At 39.4% G+C, this 27,417-nt stretch overlaps 1 protein-coding gene across 1 annotated transcript in view; it reads right to left on the bottom strand.

The window, feature by feature from the left end:
* xdh (xanthine dehydrogenase) overlaps positions 1-27,417 on the bottom strand; it is a 254,547-nt gene that overhangs the window by 149,409 nt on the left and 77,721 nt on the right. Inside the window, exons 13-16 of the mRNA XM_039748282.1 lie at positions 26,540-26,649; positions 24,814-24,998; positions 9,126-9,300; positions 1,055-1,144 (exon numbers count right to left, since the gene is read on the bottom strand). Of these exons, the coding sequence (XP_039604216.1) occupies positions 1,055-1,144; positions 9,126-9,300; positions 24,814-24,998; positions 26,540-26,649 (560 nt within the window). The remainder of the gene's footprint in view (positions 1-1,054; positions 1,145-9,125; positions 9,301-24,813; positions 24,999-26,539; positions 26,650-27,417) is intronic.

Here is a 27,417-nt window from a genome sequence, read left to right as displayed (position 1 = left end):
GGTCAAAAGCACTTAATCAAGCAGATCTTAAGTCAAAACCAGAACATAAACCAAAGTCTTAGCCTGTAACACAATCACAAATTCACATTCTTGAAATCTTTAACTATCACACACTAAACTTTTGAGAATATAAACACAATCTTGGAGAGTTATGTTTAAGCCAGGGTTCCTTAGGTTTAATGTTTTTTTCTGTCTTTTTTGTTCATTGAATTTGTTTCTGTTAATGTTATTTATTTTTAATTTTTTGTCCAAGTATTTTTCCTATAATTTCATTATTTATATGTAATAGTTTGTTTCTATGTGTGCATTTATGTTCCCCTCTTATTCCCTGTGTTTTTTTGGTGGATTCTCATGAGATGTGTCCCCACTAACAAACAGCCTTTAAAAAATTCATCATTGTATTACTCAGATAAAATTATTTTTTAAGAAACCCATGGGTTAAATAAGATGAATGCAATCAACTATGTAATACATTTCTTTTTTATCTTTGCTTTATTTGTAGCTTTGCCACAGAATGTTAGCCTTATATCCTCAAGGTCCTGTACAGCTATTTGATATTGACATTACTTATTTTCAAGAACAATTTGAAGAAAGGTTTAGTTAAATTTCTGGAAGTCACTCAACAGGTGGAGCAGAGTGAGAGGTCTGGGGATTTCCCCATGCACTTCATTACTTTGGAGACAGATTACAATATTCCACCCATACATGACAGTCTCAGTTGTTTTGTGGTTTTTGATTTAACAGACATCCATTATACTTGCTATGTGGCCAGGTACAAAAGTACTGCTAGGTTAAACAGAAGGCAAGGTTAGGTTTGTGAGCATCACAGTACTCACACATTGTCAGAGAGGCATGGTTATATTCAATAAAGAACATATTAACAAAAACATTTGGCAAAGCAAATTTTCAGTTATTAAACAGGCAGATATTCAACAATATAACCCCTCCCACCCCCCATACCACCCCACCAAAGCCAAGAGTCTTAACTTTGAAAAAGCAACAAGGTTGTGAAATTTTAGTAAAATTGTATTTACACATCAATATCATAAATTACCTGAAAAAGCTGAACACTTGATATTGGATCTTTGTGAAATGCATCTGTTGCACTGGCATATGCTGGTAGTATCAATGAAGATGCTATATTCTAAAAAGTAGAATAAAATCCAAATTTAATCATTAAAGTAAGATATACATTGGTGTAAGCCTATTATTTTGCAAAACACTTTTTCAATAATAAGAAGAAAAATATTGAAATTTATATAAACTTGGAAAATGATGTCATTCACAAATGCAAAATTAGTACTATTTGAAATAAAATGCATTCTTGAGTTTGATTTGAAGTGATCTTAAACAATATATTGTAACACTTAAAAATACTGAAATTGAATGTTTTGTGAACACATATCTTACTTAATTAACACTTTGATTTAATTTTCAACCTCATTTATACAATTTAACATTACTTTGTGGTACAATGACTCAATATTTGAATACGCAAGTTTAGAATGAATTAACAAATCAATGAACAAGTATACTCAAACTAGTTCCTCTGTGCTTCATACATTTTGTTTTGCTTTTCAACAAAGTAAATTGATCTTCATCCTAGGGTAATTGTGTTGTTTGATTGCTTATTTTTTTACTTTTATTTTTTAAGTTAGAGGTCTTTATCATGGGCTGATATTGCAGTTAGTACTGCTGCCAACCTAAGCAATTTTCCTTTCCCCCATATTCAAATAAGTAGTTTTGGAAAGTTATTTTTTCTTTTTATAACCTTTAAACATTAATTTACTTCCTGTGTTTGTGTGCTATTATGCTGTGTGAATCAGGGAATGTTCTGATAGTATCCCCTCAACTTAAAATAATGTTGAGGATCCCAAATACAAAACAAAAAATATTTAGTATTAAATAATAACAGGACTGATTATAGAAAGTGAAAAGTACAAAGTAATACATAATTATGATAGCAAAAAGTACACAACATTGTAGTACTACATGGTTATTGCCAGCACTAACCCAATGGTTTTTTGCTCATTTTATTGATCTTTAAGACAAAGCTTGGCCACACTAGAATGGTAATCATATGACTGCGGCAAGTTTGTCCTTTTTATAGGGCCCCATGTTGCTGGCGCTGAAGCTGCTCATTTCAGTGATGGAATGCCAGCTCATGTTGCTTCTGACTGAGTACTGATGTCATGTTCAGGTTGATGAAACTGCTTGTAATGGAACACAAACTCTTCAAAATCAGCTGGGTGGTATTTTCTTGTGCTGCAGTCGTGTGGCCTTTGAAAAGGGTATAGCAGCAAAGATGTTGTGTGTTGTGTTGTCCATCCATTTTCCAACCCGCTGAATCCGAATACAGGGTCACGGGGGTCTGCTGGAGCCAATCCCAGCCAACACAGGGCACAAGGCAGGAACCAATCCTGGGCAGGGTGCCAACCCACCGCAGGACACACACAAACACACCCACACACCAAGCACACACTAGGGCCAATTTAGAATCGCCAATCCACCTAACCTGCATGTCTTTGGATCGTGGGAGGAAACCGGAGCGCCCGGAGGAAACCCACGCAGACACGGGGAGAACATGCAAACTCCACGCAGGGAGGACCCGGGAAGCGAACCCGGATCTCCTAACTGCGAGGCAGCAGCGCTACCACTGCGCCACCGTGCCGCCCGTGTTGTGTTGTCATACAGTGTAGTAGGGGTGGTCTGAGCCTCTTCTTTTTATTTTATAACATGTGTGACAGATTAGGGCTTGCTCGCACCCTTGTACCCTCAGACCACTTGTCAGACACCAGATAAAAAAGTCCAATTATTATTTATTATAATAATAATGTGCACAAAGCACCCTCCTCTCCACAATACTCAAACAAATACACAATAATCAATAAACCAATCCTCCACCACCAGACGCTTAGCCACCCTGCCTCCCAACTCAGCTCATCCATCTGGGATCTCCCACAGTCCTTTATACTCCTAGACCCGGAAGCGTTTCACCCTCTCTGTCTATGCGACCTGGAACACTTCCGGGTCAGATAAAAATCCTTCTTTTTTTTCACCCAGGAAGCACATCGTTCCCTTTGTCCAAGTGACTATGACATACTTCCTGGGCGTAAGGCAAACAGTCTCTGGGCCTCCCTACAGCGACTCCTGGCGGCCCCCATGGTATCCAGCAGGGCTGTGAATAAAGACTCCAATGTCCATAATGCCCTGCTGGTTTTCGGGGCACCTCCATACCCCATAGAGGGCTCCACCTGGGGGCGTGGGGGTATTGGCCGAGATGAACAGCCGGCCATACATCACACATGGTATACAACCAGGCAGATGGAATAAGCTGGATATATACAACAAATTACTTCAAAATCAATCTAGAAAAAACACCATTGTAAGAAAAAGAAGACAAAAAAAAACAACTGTCACATACGTGCGGGTGGGGGGGGGGAATGGGGTGCATTCTGGGGTCAGGAAGGACTCAATGCAGGCTGCCCTCCCAAAATACAAACCCGGGCTGGTAACTTACCAAGTGGAGATTGTGAAAGGGACGTAGGCTGGTCTTTGGGGATAAAACAAAAATGGCTTATTATGCTCTCTCGGAGGAGAGAGCTGAGCCGCCCATTGGGACTAAGGTCCCAATGAAATATGGGCTATCTCCAGTCCAGCAGGCAAGAAGAATAAAGAAATGGGAGTTTGATCCAGAAAGATCGATCCATGAGCAGACTATAACCCTCTGGAAGTAGGTGGCCTTACGGCTAAAGCCATTTGAATTGACCACCTGTCAAATAGTGCAGCAGGTCACTTGCTTTATTTTTCTTCAGGGCCTTCCCAAAAACTTTTGCCCAGCCAGATTGGGGAGATTTCATTCTGTGGAAGAGATTATACATCTTAAAAAACCACCCATGCCAGCCTTGAAATCTGGGAGAGCAGAACAGTCCTCTAGTGGATTTCCTAGAGATTATGTCCCACAAAATAAGTCTGTTCCACATAAATCGGAGCCTGTTTCTGAGTTCCCGGGCATGTGTGCAACCTACCCAGGAATGAGGTGGGATGTACTGTAGATGGTAAGCGGGAGATGGTTTGTGTGCTCTGGCCAACCCCCTGACATTATCAAATACGGGACCTGTAGTCATTATTGGTAATAAACTAGAAGCCCTGTTTGATTCCTGCAGCAACATTTCAATTGTTGATTGCCGATATATCTTACTGCAACAAATAATTAACAAAAGACCAGTATAAATTGCGTACACAGAGAAATCCGTATGTTAGGGAGGATCAGTAAAAAAATTTCCAATTGCGCTCCACCCTAATCCTCCTTTTCCAGTCATTCTGGGGCGGGACTGATCTGATAACAAATGCGGTAAACTATTGACTATTCCCAATAGTAGTCCCGATAGAGGCCTCGTTATACATGGGGATATCTCATCTCAAACTGTCTCTATGCCGTGTACAAAGCTGGCAGAGAGAGATACAGAAGCCCATGAGGAGGACGGGGAGACTCCTGGACCGTCGCAGGCGAATACGTCATCCACCCGTGCCTTGACGAGTCGGGAGGAATCCACCTGCCCCTTGAGGTCAGGCCTGACCATCTCTTCACTTTCAGTTTAGAAAAACGCCAGCTTCTTTCAAAAGGGAGCAGTGGAATGATGACTCCATAAAATATGCAAAGATTGCAGTGGTCTTTGTCAATGGCGAACGCACACATCAGCCCATACCACAGGGACCTCACTTTGTAATAAAAAATGATCTAATATATTGGGTTGCGGTACATGGGAGGAAGGTCCGGCAACTGTTGTTAATCCCATGAGCCTCCCAGCGGCAGGTTTGTGAATTAGCACAAGCCCACCTCCTTGGAGGCCATTTGGGCTCCGAAAAAAAATTTAGAGCGGATCAAGCTCCAATTTTATTGGCCGGGAATTAACGAGGAGTTTCGCTGTTTTTGTATTTCTTGTCGAGAATGTCAATTATGGCAAATTCCTAGAAGGGACCATGCTCTTCTCGTTCCCCTTCCCTTAGTTGATGTCCTCTTTGAAAGAATCGGGGTCGATATTTTAGGACCCTTAGAGCCCTCAGCCCGAGGACATAAATACATATTAGTCCTCATGCATTATGCGACCCGATACCCGGGTCTTCACACGAGTCAGCATCCCTAAAGAAGTCCTAACGGATCAAGGAATGCCTTTTACCTCGGAGACATTCAGGGAAATGGCCAGGTTACTGAAAATAAAGCACTTAAAGACCACTGTGTATCATCCTCAAACTGACGGTCTAGTACAGAGGTTTAATCAGACTGTCAAGCAGATGCTAGGCAAGGTGGTCAGTGGGGAGGGGTGGAATTGGGATCAACTCCTCCTCCTCGTTCTCTTTGCCTATCGGGAAGTCCCACAAGCCTCTACGGGGTTCTCACCTTTTGAATTATTATAGGGGCGACAATCCCAAGGTATACTGGATATTTTGAAAGAAGGCTGGGAAGAAGAGGCTCTTCCCTCTACAAATATTTTGGAATATATTGCGCAATTATGCGATAGATTTGGAAAAATCCAACCTATTTTAAAAAGTCATGTGGAAGAGGCACAATTAGCACAGGCCAGCTATTATGATCATGGCACCACACTCTGAGAATTCCACCTGGGGGATCGTGTCATGGTGTTAGTTCCCACCTCCCATTCTAAATTACTCGCCCATTGGCAAGGCTCTTATGAAATTAAGAAGAGGGAAGGATTAGTCGACTATTTGGTGAAACAACCCAATCGTAGGCCAAGCGAGCGGACTTATCATGTGAACTTGCTGAAGCCGTGGAAGGAAAGGGAACCTGAACCCTCCTCTGCTCTGCCCTGCTTATTCTTTGTCCACACAGACACCCTTAATTTTGGTGAGGAATTAACTACAGACTTCCTGAGGCAAAGAAAGCAGAAGTGGAACTGGAATTCAAGCGAATGCTGGAGCTAGGAGTGACAGAGGAAAGTTATAGTCACTGGTCCAGTCCAATCGTATTGGTTAATAAGCCTGACGGCAGCTGAAGGTTTTGCAATTACTTCCGTCAGCTTAACCAGATCTACCTATTTGATGCTTACCCCATGCCTCGCGTAGACAACCTCCTTGAAAGGCTTGGCCAAGCAAAATTTTTTAACCACACTTGACATGACAAAAGGGTACTGGCAGATTCCTTTAACGGACTCCGCGAAGGTCAAGACAGCGTTTAGCATACTGGCAGTATCGGGTCCTTCCATTCGAGTCACACAGGGCTCCTGCGACTTTCCAGCTTCTGGTGGACAAAGTGCTCCACCCCCATAATGCATATAGTGCTGCCTATCTGGATGACGTTGTCATCTATTCCAGCACGTGGAAGGAACACATACAGCAGGTCACAGTGGTATTTCGGGCATTGGGAGAAGCTGGGCTTCGTATCAATCCAAAGAAATGTTTCTTTGGACTGAACGAGGCTAAATATTTTGGCTACCTGGTTGTTCGGGGTACCATGAAACCACAGCGTTCAAAAATAGATGGCATTAATGATCCCATCCACGAACAAAGCGGCAAGTCCAAGCATTTCTCGGATTGGCCGGGTACTACTGCCGGTTTGTTGCCGGTTTTCAGCGAGAGCGGTGCCCTTGACTGATCTGAGTGCTCCTAATCATGAGGTATGGACTGACAAGACGTACACTGCATTCTGTGACTTAAAACAGGCTCTTACTTTAGCACCAATATTAAAAGCTCCTAATTTTTCTCTCCCTTTTATTCTTCAGGCGGACGCTTCGGGCACAGGCCTGGGGGGCGTGCTGAGCCAAAGAGTTGATGGTATTGAACACCCTGTCATGTACCTGAGCCGGAAACTGTTGGATCGGGAGACCAGGTATGCAGAGGTGGAAAGAGAAACCCTTGCGATTAAATGGGAGATTATGCAGTTGAGGTACTACCTCTTGGGCTGGGAGTTCACTCTGGTGATGGATCATGCTCCCTTACAGTGGATGGCCCTTCAGAAAGAGTTGAATCCACGGGTCACTAGGTGGTTTCTTGACCTCCAACCTTACAAGTTTTTGCTAATTCATCATGCCAGTGCTGATGCCCTCTCTCATCCCCATGACCTCTCGATGTAGGATGCCCAACCCAATGGGTCTGGGCTGGGGGTGGCGGGGGTTCTTGTCATACACGTGCGAGTACGAGACAGCTAAAGGGTTTGAGTAATTATAATAAAACATCCAACCAGGGGGCGGCAGAGCGCGCTGACTGTCTTTCTCAGTTCTCTACAGACCTTTCCCAGGAAATCCTGCAAGGTTCCAACGCCTTAGAAGACATCAGTTCCAGAGCCAGCCCCTTTGCTGACATCACTTTCGGCACTGGGCCCTTTGCTGATATCACTTCCGGCACCAGGCCCTTTACTGATGTCACTTCCGGTCCAGACGACATCACTTCTGATTCCAGCCCTTTTGATGATGTCACTTCCTATACAGGCATTTAAAGCCGCCATCTTTGTCTATTGTGATCAGTTCTCTTTTGGACTCTGTTCTATGCACATCGTGCTACTTATTTCAGTTTGGCAGCCAGGAAAAACAACATACAGGTGGCTGTCCCAAACCTTTATGATGTCTTGGACTCTTTCTTGTTACACAACAAAACAAGAATTCAACCAACTGAGAGAAGGATCCTTTAAGCAAGAATTTTGATTTTTTCCAATCCAAGATAAGTCTGTGTGCTAGTGGTGTGGTATAGGCTATTCCAATTAATTTGTTCTTATCTATTTTAGGGCCCTCTGGGAGTACACCAAGTATACTTGTTAATTGGTTAGAAGTGGTTAGGCTGTTTGATAAGTATCTCAAGATTTTTTTCCAAAATATTGTTACTTTGGTACATTCCCAAAACATATGGCCTAGTGATACTAGAAGCAGATTACAACACTCATAAACTGGACGATTTTAAACAAGATACTGTAAGTGTAATCAAATTTTTCACTGCCCCTCTAAAACGACAAGGAAAAACTCAAAACAACTCTTGTAGGGAAAAAAGTTTAAAGAAATCTTGGGAAAGGCAATTCAGAGAAAGACTCCCTTCCAGGTAGATTGGATGTGCAATGGGTGTCAAATAAATAAATAAATAAAGGCAGCATCTTTCTAAAATATATAAAAACATTTTAAAGTCCCTTTCTTTCAAAGATCCCAGAGTACAGTGGGAAAATGATCTCTTACTCATCATTTCAGAAAAGGAGTGGAAGGCTGCCAGCCTTGTACAGAATTCACTCGAGCTCTATATTCAACTTAAAATCTTTTACAGAGCCCTTCTACCTCTACGTTTAAAATTGTCCAAAATTTTTCCAGGGCAAGATCCATTATGCAAACGTTGCAATTGAGCTTCAGCTTTATTGGGGGACATGTTTTGGATGTGCACCAAATTAACATCATTCTGGACCAAAGCCTTGGTGTCACAATCACTCCTAATCCATTAACAGCTGTATTTGGTGTACTCCCAGATGGGCTTAAAGTGGAGAAGGACAAACAAACTGTAATTACCTTTACTACACTATTGGCATGTAGACTTATCTTGCTCAACTGGAAGAATCCTAGCCCATCTCTTTCAAGTCAGTGGGTAACTGATGTTATATACTACTTGAAATTGAAATAAATCTAATTCTCACTTAGGGGATCTGTTCAAAACTCTTTAAAACCTGGCAGGATCTAATCAATAACATTTTAGAATAAGCTTTTATATTGGGGAAAAAGATTCTTCTTCCTCTTTTCTACACTTAAACTCTGGCTGCTGGCCTTCCTCTTTTTCTCTTGGGTGGAGGTTGAATTGAATTTAGTTTTGTTAAGTTTGACATGTTTATATGGAATGTTACTTGCTTTTAATAAATTCAATAAAAATAATAATAAATACAACACATAAAACAGAACACAAGTAATCCACTTCGCAGAGCTAGATGGCCAATCTATCATTGCCACATAATAAATACAATAGTACAAACTATGAGGCAAAATGCAAGAATAATTACACCACTCACAAATTAAAATATTAATTGCTGTTCTATCAATCAATTCATCATAAGCTTTAGAAATATATCATCTACAAAAATCTGTAACTTTAAAAGAACAATGACTGCAGTATAATGAATATATTTTGGAACTGTGAATACATACCTTATCCATAAGATCATTGGCCAGATTTTGTAAAACAGTCAAATAAAACTTATAGAAAAGGCTAAGTGTTAGTGTTTGGCGATACTGCACCATTCCCCCTGGAGCTGACGGTGACAAGGTCATTTCCTGTGCCAAATGATAAACAGCTTCTTGTAGCAAATCTTCATTCCATTGTCTGTTTCATAAAAAAATAAAGTTGTCAGATCATTAGATGGAATACTTTAATGCAACGGTGTAATGAATAATATAAAGAAAAATGTCTTACTTTTTTGATTAATGTGACACAGTCAAATTTATCAGAGACAAGGAAAAGTCAATGAAACACTAGCTGAGGTTTCAAACTCTTTAGACTTCAAGCTGTTTCCATATATAATTATATACACATATATAATTATATGTATAAACATGTAAAACAAAATCAGAAAGAAAACACCTTCTGAATGGCTATTTTCATTATTTGTTCATAAAGAAGGCAGAACCTGTATCAACAGAAAGGCAGGAACTTAAGGTAGGATGCCAGTCCTGTGTAAGGTACACAAATCCACAATTTTTCAAACTAAATTATTTTTGGAAATAGCTTATTTACTCATTTATTTTTGCTGTTTTGCTAGAATAGCTTATTTACTCATTTATTAATTTGATTTAAAAATCTGTTTAGATTGTTTTCTCACCAATCCTAAATATGCAGTTTCTTTTTATAAATGTGTGCAACATGTGGAGCTTATTTAAATAAGCAATATTAAGTAAGAATTGATTCATATAATTTTAATCAAATTGAAGAATCAACTTTCATTCTAACACATAATAAATATATCAAACAGTTTCTAATCAACAATGATATGGCAGAAACAAAATTTAGGTGTTTACAATATCTGCAACGTGAAAGTAGCAATTAAACATCAAGGCAAAGAAACATCTCTGGTGACATTTTTTTGAATCAAACAAATGGCAATAAATAAATTGATTAATTGCATCTATTTGAAGGATAAGAAATAAAACTAACATATTTTCCCCAGCACCCTGTAGTACCCAAGAACTTTACCGAGGGTAGTATGTAAATATTTTGACTTTGGATAAAAGAATCAGTGGCATCATTAATGACAGGACACTGCCTGGCTCAGTTCAGTGACCACGTAGCAATTTTTCGAAGCTAGTGGCATAGAATGTAATATTAATGGTAAAACTAGCTGAATTACATTGATACATAGACTTCTGAATTGAAAACATATGCAGCAATGGAAACTTTTCACTCTAAAAGTGCTAAATGACAAATAACATTCTCCAGGGGAAAGTTGGAATTCAATAATTTTACCATTTCTAAAAGTGTCCCAAAAGTAAAATTTGTGTTTGTGATCCAAAGTTAACTTGTCATTTGTGTAAATACTCTGAAAATCTAAAGATGTTTTTACATTATACTATTAATGACGCTCACTCAAATTGGATGGAAATCCTGGCAGGATTCTCAAGGAATGTCTTAACTTCTATTTGTATGTCACCTTTAAATGTCTTCATGGTTTTAAACCTGCTCTTTTTTGTGTTGCCAAGTGATCTGAATTCTACCAATCCAAGGAGGATGGATAATGTTATAAATAATTGCTACCAGGGTATATACACATTAAACAATGCTAAGGGCCCAGGCCAGAATAACAATCCTACTTTAGTCTAAGGTTTAAAATGCTAACCACTAAATCAGAATACTACCAAACAGACTTTCACAAAAAGACACGCAACAACAAAGAGAGTTTTTTGTGTATAATATTCACAATCTCAGATACCAGGGAGTACATGACACTGACCTTTATACCATCATGTGACTACTGTTATGTGTCATGCACTTCCAGTACCTGAGCTAAACTATGTTCCAGAAATGGCAACAAAATGTCAAAATATAGTAAAAGCAATATGGAATTCTGTAAGATATGAAAGAATTTAAATAATAAAGCTATTGACCATAACACAAATGTATTATAGCCAATAGATTCACCAAGGGCTGGCTCTAGTATTTTTGCTGACCATTCCCAATCATATGACCTTATGAACTGATACATATATTCACATTCACATTTGTTAAGGAAAACTAGCAGTTCACTACAGATATTCAGTAAGTTAATTTAAATTACACTTAGTATTTTAGTACTGGGTATATTTTATTTGTAAAATGTGTACACAAGTATTACCTAAATATGACATTTTATAACCTTAATAAATGTGTGCTTGATGGTTGCTTTTTTAACAAGAATACCATTTTTAAAAAGTATTTATATATAAAAGACCATTACAATTGCAAAAATACAAATCTCTAGAATTTAAGAATGCTTTTTTCTTGACTTTCTCTTTGCAAACTTAAAAAACATTCTTTCAAATCCGCTGTTTCTGTAAACACACTCTTCACTGATAAGTTTGCTGAGAATGATATGAATTATAAGGGAGCACATGCACACATTATTATTATATTTTATTAATACTAGAGGCTTTGCTTGCCAACCCCTGTGTTTGTTTAATCGGATATACAATTTTAAGCTTTTTTTTCTTCTTTGGAATCGTTGCTTTAACTGTTGCGGGACCACAGAATCTCATAGCGTATGGTCCATAATTGTTTAAATCTACGTTTTGTGCATTGAATGATGGGAAGGCGAAAAGACTTTGTTTTGTTCTCTTTGCCTTTTATTTCTGACATCATGCTATTTTTTCAATTACACCTGGTTCTGATGATTAATTACCTTTTGTTTGCGCTAATGCGATCTTTACTATCTTTTGTTTTGATACTGTAGTGACTGACGTAATAAAGTGTCACAAAAGTTCCACTTGAACAGTCGCCGAGTTCGTAACCCCAAACACAACTTTCTAGCACCCTCAACACCCCAGGGGCTCACACCCCCATACCGCATCAATCAATACCTCATTATCAGTCTTCCGTGCTGTACTCTGCCCTCCCTTAATCGGACGTAACAGTCGCTTAAAACAAAAAAGGCTTGAACTTGGCTGGGACGCTACAATACTTTCGAATTTTACTGCTTTTAAAGCTTCATTAAAAACAATACTTTGCAGGGAAAGCTTACGGCCTCCTCCGTAGTTTAACTGCCCCAGACAAACCCGCGAGAAAAGTTTTAACGACTTAGTCCGTGTAATGCGGGATCATTTGTCACCAAAGCCATTACTGATCGCGAACGTTTCAGATTCCATAAGCGTAATCAGAACGAGGGAGAGACAATTGCGGCTTATGTGGCAGAACTGAAAAAGTTATCAGAATATTGTCAGTTTGGTGACGGGCTAAACGATGCATTGCGTGATCGTTTGGTTTGTGGAATCCTTCAAGAGGGAATCCAGAAGAGGCTGTTAACTGAGGCAGATTTGACATTTAAACGAGCAGTAGAAATTGCTATTTCAATGGAAACTGCAGCTAAAGATGCACTTGAACTACAAAGAGGAGTGAATACGAGCAGCGTAAATAAAATGGCGGCAGCCAAGATAAACAAAGTACATAAACGGCCCTGTTATCGCTGTGGACGCGACTCCCATCTTCCCTCACAGTGCCGATTTAAAATGAAGAGTGCAGACAGTGCCACAAACGGGCCATATTCAAAGAGTTTGTCGTAGTGGAAAGGCAAAGTTTAGTGCGGAACACAAAATGCATCACAGCGACAAGAAAAATGTGCATAATGTTGCAGAAGTCTCTGACATTGATAGTGAAGATGCATTAGCAAGTCTGGAATTATTTAGCCTTAGTGGAAAAGACAAGCAGGCAATCTGGCTCACCCCCAAGATAGATGGCCAGGTGGTAAAAATGGAATTGGACACTGGCTCAGCTGTTTCAGTTATGTCACTGAAAGATTACAAGGTGTATTTCAAGAAGGAGAAGCTGAACCCTCTTCTGTTCTTCTCAGAACATACACAGGTGAAAAGGTTATGCCTATTGGAGTGCTGCATGTGACAGTAGAGTATAATGGAAGAAAAGAGGTACTTGATTTACACATAATACAAAATGGAGGTGCACCATTATGGGGCCGTGAGTGGTTAAGAAAGTTGGGAGTTGACTGGAGAGAGATTAAAAGCCTCCGTGTTTTGCCTGTTGTGCAACAGACTACAGAAAAGAACCTAGAGCTGATATTAAGAAAAGCCCGGTATTTAAGAGTGGCATTGGGACTCTTCAGCACATTAGAGCTAAAATTGTACTTAAGAGTGGTGCGACCTCACGGTTCCACAAGGCACGTCCAGTACCCTATGCCATCCGACCCCTGGTTGAAAAGGAATTGGATAGGTTGGAGTCAAACGGCATACTTTCTAAAGTAGACTGGAGTCCTTGGGCAACCCCAGTTGTCCCAATAATAAAGAGAAATGGTACAGTCAGGCTCTGCGGGGACTTTAAGGTCTCCATTAATCCTGTGCTACAAGCTGAACAGTATCCTCTGCCGAGAATTGAGGACATTTTTGCCAGTTTGTCGGGTGGTCAGCGTTTTCAAAGTTAGATTTAGCAGATGCATACCTCCAGATGGAAGTAGAGGAAGACTCTAAAGTGTTCCTGACCATTAATACAATAAAGGGTCTTTATCGTTACAACAGGCTGGTGTTTGGGGTAGCCTCTGCCCCAGCTATTTGGCAAAGAGCAATGGATCAGATCCTTCAGTCACTGCCAGGCGTCCAGTGCTATTTAGACGACATTATTGTCACTGGAGCGACAGATGAAGAGCATTTAGAAAACCTCAAAAAGGTTCTGAAAAGGTTAGAAGAGTATGGACTAAGAGCCAGGCGAGGAAAATGTGAGTTCCTGAAGCCCAGTGTCAGGTATTGCGCACACCATAGATGCCCAAGGTTTGCACAAATGTCAGGACAAGATTCAGGCTGTATTGATGGCACCACAACCACAAAATGTTTCACAGCTTAGATCCTTCCTGGGGTTTGTGAATTATTATAATAAGTTTCTTCCAAACCTGGCAACTGTGCTATATCCACTCAATGAGCTATTACAAGCTGGAAAACAGTGGAAATGGTCCAAAGAATGTGAAAATTCATTCCAAGATGCAAAGAGACTGGTGACATCTGACACAGTCCTAACCCACTTTAATTCGTCCCTTCCAATCAAGCTGGCTTGTGATGCTTCTCCATACGGCATTGGAGCAGTGATGTCTCATGTTATGGAAGATGGCAGTGAGAGGCCTATAGCTTTTGCATCACGCTCATTGTCTGCAGCTGAGAAGAATTATGCCCAAATCGATAGGGAGGCATTGAGTCTAGTGTGGGGTGTAAAAAGGTTCAACCAGTATCTTTTTGGTAGGGAATTCATCCTTGTCACAGACCACCAACCGCTAACCTCAATTTTCAGCCCGCAGAAAGGAGTTCCTGCCACAGCTGCTGCCCGAATGCAGCGCTGGGCATTGTTTTTAGGTGGACACAGGTACAAGATTGAGTACAAACGTACAGCCTGCCATGCAAATGCAGATGGGTTGTCGCGACTGCCACTGGAGGCTGAAAAAGATGAGTTTGGAGATGAGGAAACAATAGATATGATCTCCATCAGCCAGATTGAAAGTCTGCCCGTCACGGCAGACATGGTGAAAACAGAAACAAAACATGACAAGGTCCTGTCTCAGGTGTATGCTGCCACACTGAATGGCTGGACAGCCCAGCACAAATCCCTGCTGGCTGCATATTACTCGAGACGTGATGAAATTGCCTTAAATGCTGGATGTGTGATGTGGGGGTTAAGAACTATTGTACCCACTAAACTAAGACACAGAGTATTAAAAGAGCTTCACAAGGGACATCTAGGTGTGGTGAAAATGAAGGCACTTGCCAGAAGTTTTGTGTGGTGGCCAGGCATTGATGAAGACATCGAGAAAATAGCGCAGCAATGTAGTGGCTGCCAGATGGTTCAGAATGATCCAGAACGTGCACCACTTCATCCATGGGAATGGCCTACATTACCATGGCAGCGGCTTCATATCGACTTTGCAGGACCATTCATGGGGACAACTTTCCTGGTGGTAGTCGATGCTCTAAATGGCCAGAGGTTTTCATTATGAGCTCCACCACTACTTCTCACACTATTGAAGTACTAAGGAATTTATTTGCTAGAACTGGAGTTCCACAACAACTGGTGAGTGACAACGGACCCCAGTTCACAGCAACAGATTTTCAGATTTTCCTCCACAAAAAGGAGCAATCTCTGGTGACATTTTTTTGAATCAAACAAATGGCAATAAATAAATTGATTAATTGCATCTATTTGAAGGATAAGAAATAAAACTAACATATTTTCCCCAGCACCCTGTAGTACCCAAGAACTTTACCGAGGGTAGTATGTAAATATTTTGACTTTGGATAAAAGAATCAGTGGCATCATTAATGACAGGACACTGCCTGGCTCAGTTCAGTGACCACGTAGCAATTTTTCGAAGCTAGTGGCATAGAATGTAATATTAATGGTAAAACTAGCTGAATTACATTGATACATAGACTTCTGAATTGAAAACATATGCAGCAATGGAAACTTTTCACTCTAAAAGTGCTAAATGACAAATAACATTCTCCAGGGGAAAGTTGGAATTCAATAATTTTACCATTTCTAAAAGTGTCCCAAAAGTAAAATTTGTGTTTGTGATCCAAAGTTAACTTGTCATTTGTGTAAATACTCTGAAAATCTAAAGATGTTTTTACATTATACTATTAATGACGCTCACTCAAATTGGATGGAAATCCTGGCAGGATTCTCAAGGAATGTCTTAACTTCTATTTGTATGTCACCTTTAAATGTCTTCATGGTTTTAAACCTGCTCTTTTTTGTGTTGCCAAGTGATCTGAATTCTACCAATCCAAGGAGGATGGATAATGTTATAAATAATTGCTACCAGGGTATATACACATTAAACAATGCTAAGGGCCCAGGCCAGAATAACAATCCTACTTTAGTCTAAGGTTTAAAATGCTAACCACTAAATCAGAATACTACCAAACAGACTTTCACAAAAAGACACGCAACAACAAAGAGAGTTTTTTGTGTATAATATTCACAATCTCAGATACCAGGAGTACATGACACTGACCTTTATACCATCATGTGACTACTGTTATGTGTCATGCACTTCCAGTACCTGAGCTAAACTATGTTCCAGAAATGGCAACAAAATGTCAAAATATAGTAAAAGCAATATGGAATTCTGTAAGATATGAAAGAATTTAAATAATAAAGCTATTGACCATAACACAAATGTATTATAGCCAATAGATTCACCAAGGGCTGGCTCTAGTATTTTTGCTGACCATTCCCAATCATATGACCTTATGAACTGATACATATATTCACATTCACATTTGTTAAGGAAAACTAGCAGTTCACTACAGATATTCAGTAAGTTAATTTAAATTACACTTAGTATTTTAGTACTGGGTATATTTTATTTGTAAAATGTGTACACAAGTATTACCTAAATATGACATTTTATAACCTTAATAAATGTGTGCTTGATGGTTGCTTTTTTAACAAGAATACCATTTTTAAAAGTATTTATATATAAAAGACCATTACAATTGCAAAAATACAAATCTCTAGAATTTAAGAATGCTTTTTTCTTGACTTTCTCTTTGCAAACTTAAAAAACATTCTTTCAAATCCGCTGTTTCTGTAAACACACTCTTCACTGATAAGTTTGCTGAGAATGATATGAATTATAAGGGAGCACATGCACACATTATTATTATATTTTATTAATACTAGAGGCTTTGCTTGCCAACCCCTGTGTTTGTTTAATCGGATATACAATTTTAAGCTTTTTTTTTTCTTCTTTGGAATCGTTGCTTTAACTGTTGCGGGACCACAGAATCTCATAGCGTATGGTCCATAATTGTTTAAATCTACGTTTTGTGCATTGAATGATGGGAAGGCGAAAAGACTTTGTTTTGTTCTCTTTGCCTTTTATTTCTGACATCATGCTATTTTTTCAATTACACCTGGTTCTGATGATTAATTACCTTTTGTTTGCGCTAATGCGATCTTTACTATCTTTTGTTTTGATACTGTAGTGACTGACGTAATAAAGTGTCACAAAAGTTCCACTTGAACAGTCGCCGAGTTCGTAACCCCAAACACAACTTTCTAGCACCCTCAACACCCCAGGGGCTCACACCCCCATACCGCATCAATCAATACCTCATTATCAGTCTTCCGTGCTGTACTCTGCCCTCCCTTAATCGGACGTAACAGTCGCTTAAAACAAAAAAGGCTTGAACTTGGCTGGGACGCTACAATACTTTCGAATTTTACTGCTTTTAAAGCTTCATTAAAAACAATACTTTGCTGTTATATATCAGTATAAGTGTACATTTCAGTTCAGCTATTGATGTCTGATTGTGGGTTGACACCTGGTGATTTGATTGGTAATGCCTTGCACATTTGTTAGTTGTTCAAATAAAGACAAGAAAGAAAAAGGCACGCGCTGTCTGCTCGTCCGTTCTTCTCAAATGAAGGTGAACTGTATTATTAATACATGACAGTGGCGACGAGATCAAGCAGTTAATTTTGAGCACTGTGACACTGAATAACAGCAGCGAGAACCGCACCGAGTAAGCGGAAAAGCAAGGACCCGACGCGTTAGTGCAACGTGAGTACGATAAATTGCAAACATGTCGTACATCGGAAAGATAGATATTTTTGATAGTTCCACGGAAGATTGGAATATGTATGTTGAAAGGCTGCAACAGTATTTCGCTGCAAATGATATTCCAGCTGAAAAACACGTTCCTGTGCTACTGAGTGCCATGGGAGGGAAAGCTTACGGCCTCCTCCGTAGTTTAACTGCCCCAGACAAACCCGCTGAGAAAAGTTTTAACGACTTAGTCCGTGTAATGCGGGATCATTTGTCACCAAAGCCATTACTGATCGCGGAACGTTTCAGATTCCATAAGCGTAATCAGAACGAGGGAGAGACAATTGCGGCTTATGTGGCAGAACTGAAAAAGTTATCAGAATATTGTCAGTTTGGTGACGGGCTAAACGATGCATTGCGTGATCGTTTGGTTTGTGGAATCCTTCAAGAGGGAATCCAGAAGAGGCTGTTAACTGAGGCAGATTTGACATTTAAACGAGCAGTAGAAATTGCTATTTCAATGGAAACTGCAGCTAAAGATGCACTTGAACTACAAAGAGGAGTGAATACGAGCAGCGTAAATAAAATGGCGGCAGCCAAGATAAACAAAGTACATAAACGGCCCTGTTATCGCTGTGGGCGCGACTCCCATCTTCCCTCACAGTGCCGATTTAAAATGAAGAGTGCAGACAGTGCCACAAACGGGCCATATTCAAAGAGTTTGTCGTAGTGGAAAGGCAAAGTTTAGTGCGGAACACAAAATGCATCACAGCGACAAGAAAAATGTGCATAATGTTGCAGAAGTCTCTGACATTGATAGTGAAGATGCATTAGCAAGTCTGGAATTATTTAGCCTTAGTGGAAAAGACAAGCAGGCAATCTGGCTCACCCCCAAGATAGATGGCCAGGTGGTAAAAATGGAATTGGACACTGGCTCAGCTGTTTCAGTTATGTCACTGAAAGATTACAAGGTGTATTTCAAGAAGGAGAAGCTGAACCCTCTTCTGTTCTTCTCAGAACATACACAGGTGAAAAGGTTATGCCTATTGGAGTGCTGCATGTGACAGTAGAGTATAATGGAAGAAAAGAGGTACTTGATTTACACATAATACAAAATGGAGGTGCACCATTATGGGGCCGTGAGTGGTTAAGAAAGTTGGGAGTTGACTGGAGAGAGATTAAAAGCCTCCGTGTTTTGCCTGTTGTGCAACAGACTACAGAAAAGAACCTAGAGCTGATATTAAGAAAAGCCGCCGGTATTTAAGAGTGGCATTGGGACTCTTCAGCACATTAGAGCTAAAATTGTACTTAAGAGTGGTGCGACCTCACGGTTCCACAAGGCACGTCCAGTACCCTATGCCATCCGACCCCTGGTTGAAAAGGAATTGGATAGGTTGGAGTCAAACGGCATACTTTCTAAAGTAGACTGGAGTCCTTGGGCAACCCCAGTTGTCCCAATAATAAAGAGAAATGGTACAGTCAGGCTCTGCGGGGACTTTAAGGTCTCCATTAATCCTGTGCTACAAGCTGAACAGTATCCTCTGCCGAGAATTGAGGACATTTTTGCCAGTTTGTCGGGTGGTCAGCGTTTTTCAAAGTTAGATTTAGCAGATGCATACCTCCAGATGGAAGTAGAGGAAGACTCTAAAGTGTTCCTGACCATTAATACAATAAAGGGTCTTTATCGTTACAACAGGCTGGTGTTTGGGGTAGCCTCTGCCCCAGCTATTTGGCAAAGAGCAATGGATCAGATCCTTCAGTCACTGCCAGGCGTCCAGTGCTATTTAGGCGACATTATTGTCACTGGAGCGACAGATGAAGAGCATTTAGAAAACCTCAAAAAGGTTCTGAAAAGGTTAGAAGAGTATGGACTAAGAGCCAGGCGAGGAAAATGTGAGTTCCTGAAGCCCAGTGTCAGGTATTGCGGGCACACCATAGATGCCCAAGGTTTGCACAAATGTCAGGACAAGATTCAGGCTGTATTGATGGCACCACAACCACAAAATGTTTCACAGCTTAGATCCTTCCTGGGGTTTGTGAATTATTATAATAAGTTTCTTCCAAACCTGGCAACTGTGCTATATCCACTCAATGAGCTATTACAAGCTGGAAAACAGTGGAAATGGTCCAAAGAATGTGAAAATTCATTCCAAGATGCAAAGAGACTGGTGACATCTGACACAGTCCTAACCCACTTTAATTCGTCCCTTCCAATCAAGCTGGCTTGTGATGCTTCTCCATACGGCATTGGAGCAGTGATGTCTCATGTTATGGAAGATGGCAGTGAGAGGCCTATAGCTTTTGCATCACGCTCATTGTCTGCAGCTGAGAAGAATTATGCCCAAATCGATAGGGAGGCATTGAGTCTAGTGTGGGGTGTAAAAGGTTCAACCAGTATCTTTTTGGTAGGAATTCATCCTTGTCACAGACCACCAACCGCTAACCTCAATTTTCAGCCCGCAGAAAGGAGTTCCTGCCACAGCTGCTGCCCGAATGCAGCGCTGGGCATTGTTTTTAGGTGGACACAGGTACAAGATTGAGTACAAACGTACAGCCTGCCATGCAAATGCAGATGGGTTGTCGCGACTGCCACTGGAGGCTGAAAAAGATGAGTTTGGAGATGAGGAAACAATAGATATGATCTCCATCAGCCAGATTGAAAGTCTGCCCGCCACGGCAGACATGGTGAAAACAGAAACAAAACATGACAAGGTCCTGTCTCAGGTGTATGCTGCCACACTGAATGGCTGGACAGCCCAGCACAAATCCCTGCTGGCTGCATATTACTCGAGACGTGATGAAATTGCCTTAAATGCTGGATGTGTGATGTGGGGTTAAGAACTATTGTACCCACTAAACTAAGACACAGAGTATTAAAGAGCTTCACAAGGGACATCTAGGTGTGGTGAAAATGAAGGCACTTGCCAGAAGTTTTGTGTGGTGGCCAGGCATTGATGAAGACATCGAGAAAATAGCGCAGCAATGTAGTGGCTGCCAGATGGTTCAGAATGATCCAGAACGTGCACCACTTCATCCATGGGAATGGCCTACATTACCATGGCAGCGCTTCATATCGACTTTGCAGGACCATTCATGGGGACAACTTTCCTGGTGGTAGTCGACGCATGCTCTAAATGGCCAGAGGTTTTCATTATGAGCTCCACCACTACTTCTCACACTATTGAAGTACTAAGGAATTTATTTGCTAGAACTGGAGTTCCACAACAACTGGTGAGTGACAACGGACCCCAGTTCACAGCAACAGATTTTCAGATTTTCCTCCACAAAAATGGCATACGGCACATTACATCTGCCCCATGGCATCCAGCCACAAATGGCCAGGCAGAGAGGTTTGTGCAAAGTTTGAAACGAGCCCTTCGAGCAATGACAAATGAGAAGCTGACCCTTCAGCAAAAATTGGCCAACTTCTTATTTGCATATCGAATTCCATCCATGCTACAACTAACCAGACTCCAGCTATGTTGTTCTTTGGGCGTCCTCTTCGCTCTAGATTAGACCTGCTGCAACCAAATATTAAGCAGACTGTGCAAGACAGACAAATCAAACAAGGTCATAAAGCAACGGACAAGGTTACACGTAGCTTTGCCATTGGACAATCAGTTCTTGCCAGGAGCTACAGAGGAGATCAGAAATGGGTTCCTGCACTAGTGAAAGAGCAAACTGGTCCCTTGTCATACAAGGTAGAGGCTACTCAAGGTGTCATATGGCGACGTCATGTCGACCAGTTGAGAAAATCAGGGTTGGTTAGAGCTAAAGAGATACCCACACTGCCTGTTGACTCCCCTGCTGTTGCTCCTACAAACTGTCCAGAGCACTTACCATCTCCTCAAGCAGCACAAGTACAGAGCCCATGTGCATTATCTCCATCACCTTCTGCAGAGGCTAACACTGCTGTAACAATTCAAGAAAAATTACCCTGTGAAGAGAGACGTTACCCAATTCGCATACGCAAGCCTCCACAGAGACTAATTGAAAATTAAATGTAAAGATAGAATTCAATGTTTTGATTTCTTCAGAGAAAAAAAAAAAAGGGAATAAGTTAATTACTTCTAATTTTTAGATGGGAGGAATTGTTATATATCAGTATAAGTGTACATTTCAGTTCAGCTATTGATGTCTGATTGTGGGTTGACACCTGGTGATTTGATTGGTAATGCCTTGCACATTTGTTAGTTGTTCAAATAAAGACAAGAAAGAAAAAGGCACGCGCTGTCTGCTCGTCCGTTCTTAATTAATACATGACATTTGCAATTACCTTTTCTTTCATATCGCATTGAATTTTGATTCTATCTTTGGAGACACATTGTGACAACACAACGTATAACTGCCCGTAAGTGAATATTGTTTCTGTTTCTCTAATAAATAATCTGACTTTTTCTAATGTTTGTTCCTGTGATTTGTTAATTGTCATAGAAAAAGCTATTCTCATATATTTGTGGAATATATACATTACCTTTCTTTTCGCCTGTTAAAATTTACATCGCTTCTCCGTGATCATAAATATACACCTGAACGAACTGATATTCTTGGAACTGAAACATGTCGTTGCTTTGACTGGTGCGGGAGCACAGATTCTCATAGAGTATGGTCCGTTATTGTGTAAATCCATGTTTTATAAATTGAATGAAGCAAAGGCGAAAAGACTTTGTTTTCCACTCTTTTACTTTTATTTCTGACCTTGATTTGTCCTGCTATTTTTTCAATTACACCTGGTTATGATAATTAATTACCTTTGTGCTAATGCGATTTCTACTATCTTTTTTTGATACTGTAACGACTGATGTAATAAAGTGTCACAAAAGTTCTACTTGAACAATCGCCGTCTTCGTAACCCCAAACACAACTTTCTAGCACCCGCCCCCCACCGCATCAATCAGTACCTCACTATCAGTCTTCCGTGCTGTATTCCACCCTCCATCAATCGGACCTAACAGTGACTTAAAACAAAAAAGGCTTCAACTTGGCTGGGACACTACAATACTTTCGAATTTTACTGCTTTCATATTCTGTACCTTTCTCTGCATGTTTATTGTGCCATCGTTTGTTTGAGCCTTTATAATTCCACTGCTTTCATAATCTTTTATTTGCCTTTTTTCTCTCCCAAAGGTCTCTTTTCTCCGCGCTGCTCTTTCTTCTTTGCTGAGAGCACAAGATCTGTGTGTGCTACCACTGGCAGTGCTCTTATTTGATAAGAAGGGTGTCTTTCAAGAATCTCATGTTCCACATTCCCATTAGACGGCCCTGGGACAATCTCTTGGCACCAAGTCTCATGTTTATGGTCCCCGTGAGACGCTCCATGGCCATTCTTTTTTGTCTTGCGTGTCCTTTAAATGTCTTCCGAGAAGATCATGTATCTTCGCCCTGGAAATTTCCTTTCCAGGATTTTTTTTATATATAGAGAGATTATTTTTGTTAGTATCTACAACAGGGCATTTCCTTCTTTCTAAAACTACACTTTCAAAAGATATTTTTTTCAAATAAGGAAGAAAGAAGTTTAGAAGAAGTTTATACTCACTAATCATGGCATCATAGAATCATGTAAGTAAGTAAGGTTCTCCTGATTTATACACGGGTCTTTCCCTGAATCGCTCCCACAGTTTAAATACATAAAGGTTAGGTAGACTGGTGATGTTAAATTAGCCCTATAGTCAATGTTTGTGTGTGTGTTCACCTATCAATTGGCTGGAACCCTGATATGTGATGGGATAAGCTGCAGCTGCCGTAAAGATTGAAAGACAGCCAGATAGCTAGACAGACAGACAGATAGATAGATTCAAGTTAATACTAAGTGTAACAATGCATGTTAGTAGCTGTAGGGAACACCACCAAAAGAACAAATGTGACGCTATGACCGAGACAAGTTGATCCTCACTTTGTGTTGTCCCCACTACATGTGCTATTGAGAAGATCACCTATTCATCTCCATAGCACTCCTGTCAGCTTGTGGGCACCTCATCGCAATCCCTTTTTCCATAAGTGAATTGTCAGTGCGACTTTCCCTGCACCTGGAAATGGTGGTCCACGGGTGTTCTTAAGGTGGGGAAAAGGTTTGTCTTGCTTTGTGAGACATTAACCTTAGACTTACATCATGAAAACTTGCTCTATGACATATTGGTCCATACTTTATTGTTAAAAAGGTAATTAGGTTAGATTTCCACAATTATTATAGAATACACCAAATTTTACATATTCTGCTGAAGTCAATCTACGCCTCTGCATTATGCCACTCTTGTAATTGTGGATGGAGTACAAGAATTAGAGATCCAGAGGATCTTAGATTCCAGGCATTGCGGTACTAAAGTTTATTGTTTTGTTCACTGGAACAGGCCACAGGAGTCATTCTGGGTACCTGCCTGTGATGTTCATGCTGTCAGCTTGAGTGTGTTCGGAAGGTGTCAATTTGAGTTTTGATATCTAGAATTTTTTTTCTTTTTTTGTCATGTGTTTTATTTAATTTTTGCAGTGTTATTTAATTTTAACATTATGGCACTATTTCTTGCTTGTTGCATGTCATGTGACCAGCTGCATCAGTGGTTTTTAAGATTATTGCACCATAATTGCAATGTCCTAATTTTAAAATAAACACATTAAAATTTAAACTTTGGATCTGGTGATTTCATCTGTTTGGCTTTGCTTTCTGACCTCATCTTTGATTAATCTCTCTTCATTTTGTTCCCATCTCTTTCTTTCCTTCCATCTCTTTTTCCTTCTAACCTACTCATGCTACTTTAATACAATTGTGTGTGGGTTAATTACCATCCACAGAATGTCATTGAGAAAGCCATCTGAAGCGATCATGCATTCATGTTCAAACACCACCAGCCAATTTCCACTCTGGGGCCACATGACTTTACAGCCACATGCACTCACACGCATGGACTCACCGCCACCACAGACACCTAATGTACTTAACCGCAATTCTTATTTCAAAGAACAATATTTCACAGAAAAGACAGATATTTCTAGGACTAGATGTGTTAATTCTCAATATATGACTATGATGAGTATCAATTTACATAGCATTTATGATTGTTTTTCGCTTTATTTATATACAGTATATTGCAGCTATTATTATTTTTTTCTCTTACTTGCCAATAAGCTGTTCACATGTCTTCTTTGCCAGAACTGTAGTTTCTGCCATTCCTCCGTAACTTAGTTTAATATCCTTCACAATTGTAGTGCTCTCATGAAATATTGCATTCATGCCACATGTAACAATAGCAATATCATCATCACGTCGTTGAGCCTGCTTAAATGCTGCAATGTACTGTCCCTTTAACAAAAAACAAATTGTTTTCAGTTTTCAAATCCTGTTTAGATTATTGTTACTGCTAAAGAATGAACTGCATTGATAAATGTAGCAAATTAGTTTCTTACTGTGTGTACTGGTGTACTTTCTTTATTATTCCAGGACATACCTTGGTTACACTATTAAAGAGCAACATGTACAAAAATCTCCTTTCAACCAATAATTTCTGAAAATGTTTTTTTTTTTTTTTAAATTATATTTTAATTTAGGTGTTCTTTAAAGGTTTTCGTGCCATTCCCATAAAGAAGTGGGTATAGCATTGCAGGATTAAGAACTCCTTCAATTGATTGGAGTGCTGGACTGGATTGAAAAAGTAATATAAAGAAATGAGAAAAAGAAAGGACACATTAGTGAACCAAATAACATAACTTATTAGGGACATTAGATATTATTAATAAGAAAAAATATCACTATATGAAAATAATTAATTCCTATTAATATTTAAAGTATTATTGGGGAAAATGCTAATTACAGAAGTATACATAATCTTTAAAGTGGTTGTCCAAATAACTAGGTACATACAGGTGCAGTACTGTGTGAAAGATATAAAATACAATACTATATATTTGATTCACCTTTGGACAACAGATTTATAATTTTTAAATAAAGATTGACCACTGCCACACAGCCTAGAATTTTTCATAATTAAAAATGGATATAGAATGTGACAAAGTTGAAAACAGAATACTTTCAATTCCAAATACTGTGTAGGTTAACCCAGCAATTTTTTAAGTTTGACAACTAAAGTTTTATGGTTGGTGGTTATTCAGTACATACACTACTGGTTGATGTATATTTCCCAAAACATGTTTGCAACAGCAATGATTACATTAAACAGGTGTATCTTGTAGTCATCAAGAACATCTTTAATAAACATAAGACCATGCTACCTCTGGTTTATTTTATGGGCGGGAGAGGGTTGCGTACAAAACACTGATATCATAACCATGCCAAAATTAAGTCTATTGGTCTGGTCAAACTTTTTCTACAGGGTAAAATCAAAAATTAAAGGAAACAATGATTTATTAACAAGAAAATATAACATTAATGATTTCTTTTAAATTTGTGATTTTAAAAACCTTTCTTCTATTTTTATATGAAGAACTATTATGAGGCTTATTCATTTTTATTTTATTTTAACTTAAAAAAATTACAGTAAAAAAGGCAACTGTAATTAAATAAAACTGTATGATTAAATAAATTAAGGTTACATTATTCTAAAATATACACTTAAGCTAATAATGTTACAACAGCTCAGTTGCGCTTTAATAAGGTGATGTCAACACGTCAGCATCTGTTGATGCACAAAGGCACTACTGCAACAAGAAAGTGTCCACGGAAACAGAGAATTTTCTTCTGCACAGTATACTGTAAAAAGATATGTAGTGTTCCACTAAAATATTCTCTTGTTCATTTTTTAATATATATCAAAGTAACTTGTATGTTTAAAAAAATAAAATACAAATTATGATATTTATTGTATAAGCTTTTCTGATACAACTCACCTTTCTACTATATGGGATTTCAATTGACAGCAAAATTTCATTAGGCTTTAATATGGTCTTTCGGTACCCAGTAAAAAACTTGTCATGCATCCTGACTTCCCTTTTGCCATCTGCAAAAAATATATACTTTACTAATTACAATAAATTTACTATGAACTTATCAAACACAGATTCATAAACCAACAACAAGATGGAAATGAATTTTATGTATTTAACACTGCTACAATAGGGCACAGAATTAATATCATTACAGGAAAGTGCAGCTGTTACACTCAAGCTAAGATATTTATGGTAATAAAAATGAAGCCTTTCAGGACTAGAGCTGGCCTTCCCATACCTTTTCATAGTAACCCTCTTAAGCTGATACTGACCAAAAATCAGTTTAGTTTTGGTGTCAATACTTACCTAACTCCAGGATTTTTTTAAATGGGTAGAGGGTGGGATAAGAGATTAGAGTTATAAGTGGTTGCCTTAAACAACAATATATACTGGGGCTGCAAGACAGCCACCTAACTCCATGCAGAATTGATAACATGGAGAAACACATTTTTCCCTGAAAAATATTTGGTGGTCATGACAGATAGCTTCAAGCTGAATATGAATAGTTCAGATTGACTGTATCACACAGGAATTTGAAAAAAATATTACATTTTATTGCATTTTTGCATGTCTAATGATGTTGACACATTGCATTAGTTTAATTGAGCTAAAAATGTTTTACTGTAGCATTTAATATTCGCATTTCAGAGTCCAACAGCATTGCCGGATTCCACTTTCCCTGATACCACTTTTCTTCACTGAACTGCCCTGGTAAGACCTTTCACCATGTTTGTCACTGACTGCACCAAGATTAGCAGGGAAGAAGTCCAAGTGTGAAA

Source organism: Polypterus senegalus, chromosome 3 (assembly GCF_016835505.1).
Source record: "Polypterus senegalus isolate Bchr_013 chromosome 3, ASM1683550v1, whole genome shotgun sequence".
Classification (NCBI taxonomy): Eukaryota; Metazoa; Chordata; class Cladistia; order Polypteriformes; family Polypteridae; genus Polypterus; species Polypterus senegalus.
The sequence above is the reverse complement of the archived record's forward strand: the minus strand, read 5'-3'. Positions and strand labels throughout refer to the sequence as shown.